Genomic DNA, 4,091 nt, shown 5'->3' on the forward strand with positions numbered 1-4,091 from the left:
ATTAACTATTGCATTTATTACAATAAAAACCTTTTTGTCTTGTTACCGATGCTCTGTGAGGAGGTTCTACTTTCCCCGTCGATACTCTCTGATCTGAGCTCTCGCCTTTCCTTTCGAAGATCCAAGGAAGGAGCAAGAAGGAAAAAAAACGCAGAAGCTAATCGCTTTTTCTCATTATCACCCCTTTTCTTCGCAACGGTCCAACGGACGGCTCAATGCTCTCTCCGCCGCCTTTTCCGGGCACGGCGGCGATACTCATCGCGACCTCTCATAGTAGGCACAACCCCACGCACCAGTTCTCCACGCCGGTGTTGATTGCAACCGCGCTTGCTGCAACTGTCGCCGCCGCCGCTGCGGCTACACTCCGCCTTCCCGCAGTCGAGCCGCAGCAACCGTGCCCTCCGATCTGAGGCCACCTCCCACTCCTCTCCGTCGTTTCTCCTTCTCTCTGCTTCGCCGGGCCACCGCGTCCTTCTCCCCTTCTCACAAGCTTGGTCAAGGAGGCTTCGGCCCTGTTTACCGCGGCACACTTCCCTCCGGAGAACACGTCGCCGTTAAGCTCTTGGATTCCGAATTCCTCCAAGGGGAGCGTGAGTTTCAGAACGAGCTCGCTCTCGCTTCCAAGATCCTCACCATGGGCTCCTCACCAGATCGCGGCTGGGTCGTCGTTCCCTTCGGATTCTGTAACTATGAGAAAAGATGCTGTTGGTGGTTTAGACGGCGGAAAGCAGCGGACTTGGAGGCGATGGATGAAGGCGGAGAGTCATTGCCGTTGCGGAGGTTATTACTGGTTTACGAACTTATGCACAACGGAAGTTTGCAAGATGCGTTACTTGACCGGCGATGTCCGGAACTCATGGACTGGCGGAGGAGATTCTCCGTTGTAGTCGACATCGCCCGCGGGCTTCATTTCCTACACGTGATCTGCGATCCACCGGTGATTCATGGAGATATCAAGCCGAGCAACATCCTTCTCGATTCGCGGCTCTCGGCCAAAATTGCCGATTTCGGTCTCGCTCGCCTCAATTCGCCTGCGTTTGACGGCAATCAAAATCTGAGCGAGGGGGAAGCACAAGGAGGGGAGATCGAACATAAATCTTCGCAAAAAAATTTGGGGAAAGATGCGAACTTGCAGTCGGAGATTAATGTCGGTGGAGGGGAGGATGATGCGTCAGCGATGGGGGAAACCGTCGAAAGCACGACGACCTTAGGATTAGAGGAGCGATTTCAGGAGGAAATCGATGCTTTTGTTCCAAGGGTTTCGGAGGCAGAGCTCGTAGCTTCGCCGACGGAGACTTTGACAGCCCTCGAGGTGGCCTCCACCTCGGAAGCGGGGGGATTTGACAGGGCGAGCGTTGACAGCGGGATGGATACATTTGCCTCCACCAGCAAAAGGAGCGCTCGCCGGAAAGCTGCCTCCGCCGCGGGTGGCAGCGTGGGCGTAGGGATGGGGGTGGGGGCGACAGGACGGGGGAGGCGGCGGCGCCGGCGGCGGAGGGAATTCCGAACCTGGGAGCAGCGTTAAGGATTACGTGATGGAGTGGATCCGCTCCGAAATTAAAAAGGAACGACCAAAAAGCGAATGGATTACTGCATCCACATCTGCGGTATCGGCTGAGGATTGCTTACCTCGCCTAAATGGAAGAACAGAGAGGAAGAAGCAGCAAAGGAAGCTAGAATGGTGGGCTTCATTAGACGAGGAGAGGACAAGGAAGAAAAGCCGGCCGGCAAGGGAGTGGTGGCGAGAGGAGTTTTGTGAGGAGCTCACCAACAAAAGCAAGCGGAAAACCATCAGCAAATCCAAAAGCAACATAGAAACAGTCGAGCATCAATGGTGGCAGAGTGATGCAGAGCAGCATCGCTCTCGGCATTGGAGGCGAAAGAGAACGAGGAAGAAAAGCTTCAGTCGTGGCAGCCATACAAGCAACGATCAATGGTTTGATCGTATTGGTAAGAGGAGCAGCCGAGAATGTGGTGTGGGGGACATTCCCAAAAGCTGCACCGTGAGCAGCACGCCGAGCATGAGAGGCACTATCTGCTATGTTGCCCCTGAGTACGGCGGCGGAGGACCTCTGTCTGAAAAGTGTGACATTTATAGCTTTGGTGTACTGTTGTTAGTGATTGTCTCCGGCCGGCGGCCGCTGCAGGTTACCGCATCTCCTATGTCGGAGTTTGAGCGAGCAAATCTCATCTCTTGGGCGAGGCAGCTTGCGCATGTTGGGAGGCTGCTTGATATCATTGATCCCTCTCTAAGAGCGGGTGACAGGGAGCAAGCCCTTCTATGTATCACTGTCGCTCTACTTTGCATCCAGAGGTCACCTTCTTGCCGTCCATCCATTAAGGAGATTGTAGAGATGCTCACAGGGCAGTCAGAGCTCCCACATCTTCCTCTAGAGTTTTCTCCTTCGCCGCCTGGTGGGTTTTCATTCAAGTCTAAAAGGAAGGCCCCTCAGTGAGTACTGGTAAGCTTTAGGAATTGCGATGCTGGCAGTTGTTGTACATTCATCATTTTTGCTCTCCATGTCTGAGAACTATGGAAGAGGAAGTAGTGAAGTGTTTTTACATTTAACTTGGCTGGAACGACATAAATATGTTTGAATGATACGTTTACATACATACCACTCGATTCAAATGTATTTACATGTCTAAACAGCTTAAACTTCAATCTTTACATATATGCCATTTTGTCTATGCATGAAAAGGTGTATTTTACTTTTTAAAAGTCAAAATAATGGGTATTTTTATGTGATATGAACGATTTGGGTTGTTTAAAGGTAAAAAATAACGTTTTGGTGTTAGGTATGTAAAAATACATAGGAATGAGTTGGTATGTATGTAAATGCCCCTGTTTGAATTTGAGCTTTGAGGAACGTTGAAGAATTAGATATATCTATTTCATTCATGGGGATATTTATTAAAAGCAATTGAAAATTGAGAATATTTCCAGAACCAAAAGATCATTTTACCTTTAGGAGAAATTGAAAAGCTTCTTACTTTTCATATAGGAACATATGAATAATGCTCGTAAGGCCGATGAATCCCTTCCAAGGAACATTCTAGACAATTCCTTAAGAAAAGTTAGAGCTTTAAACTATTACGGCTATACATGCTTTTGGAATATGAGACTAGTGGACTTTTTAAGATCATTTCACTAGTCTTCATGGCATATATAGAATGCACTTTATTCACATTCCATTTTGATGCTTATTAGTTTTTTTTTTCTTTTGGAATCATTTTAGAATATTGATAAGGGATATGCATGATGACATTGAAATATTATAAAGTTCTCAGACTCAGGATCATAAATTTCCTTACAATTGCTTTTAATACAAGAAGGTATTTATACCTGTTATATCACATAGAAAAGCGAAATCAGAATGTTTTAGCATTAAAACTTAGAGGAGTAGAGTGTACGGTCAATGCAACGCATTTGTTGTTGAGTTTACATGCATGTGAACATTGAAGATCTTATACCGGCTATCAACATCGATATTAGCTGTTTAGGCGAGTGAATTAAAGAGGTTTAAAGTTGGGCCAGATACACTAGTGCTGGTTGAATAACTCAATCAAGCATTTGGGTGAGCGCCTACCTTTTGATATTTCTGCATTGAGATACATTTTTAACTATTTGATCCTAGACTAAATACAATACTTTTTATGTGTTGTTAGCAATTCTATTTATAGACTTGAGTTTGTTTGAGATCTCACTTATTTTAATAATGCTTTATTTGAATAGAATAACTTTAGGCCCTTGAGCATTTTATATCATGCAAGTTCAACATTCTTTGTTTTTTGTCAATGTCTACCATTATCTTATTCATTTTAGCCATCTAAAAAAGCTTAAACAATATTTCTGCTCATTGTTTTTTTTTTTCAAAACAGCTTCTGACTTGGGTTTAATAAATGAGGAAGATTTAGGAAATATTGTAATTACTATCCATGGTAGAATTTGTGAGGAATATTTTCGAAATGGTTGAAACTTTCATTATTCATAAAGCTTACTTCCAGTTTTCCATGTACCCCAAGTATATGGATTAAATCAAACATAGTTCAATAGGAGAATTGAAAGTAGCTATAGTATTTGATCGGAA

The 4,091-nt window shown here is 45.1% G+C and overlaps 1 protein-coding gene across 1 annotated transcript; it reads left to right on the top strand.

The window, feature by feature from the left end:
• Positions 1–277: 277 nt before the first annotated feature.
• LOC110018995 (receptor-like serine/threonine-protein kinase At2g45590) lies at positions 278–2,666 on the top strand (the record flags this gene model as incomplete). The annotated part of the gene is given in 2 exon segments (XM_020716511.1): positions 278–1,446; positions 1,448–2,666. Coding segments are annotated over 2 exon segments (2,178 nt in total), but the record flags the coding sequence as incomplete, so codon positions are not given.
• Between the last annotated feature and the right edge of the window lie 1,425 nt (positions 2,667–4,091).

The sequence above is a fragment of the Phalaenopsis equestris genome, unplaced genomic scaffold (genome assembly GCF_001263595.1).
Source record: "Phalaenopsis equestris unplaced genomic scaffold, ASM126359v1 Scaffold000038, whole genome shotgun sequence".
Taxonomy (NCBI): Eukaryota; Viridiplantae; Streptophyta; class Magnoliopsida; order Asparagales; family Orchidaceae; genus Phalaenopsis; species Phalaenopsis equestris.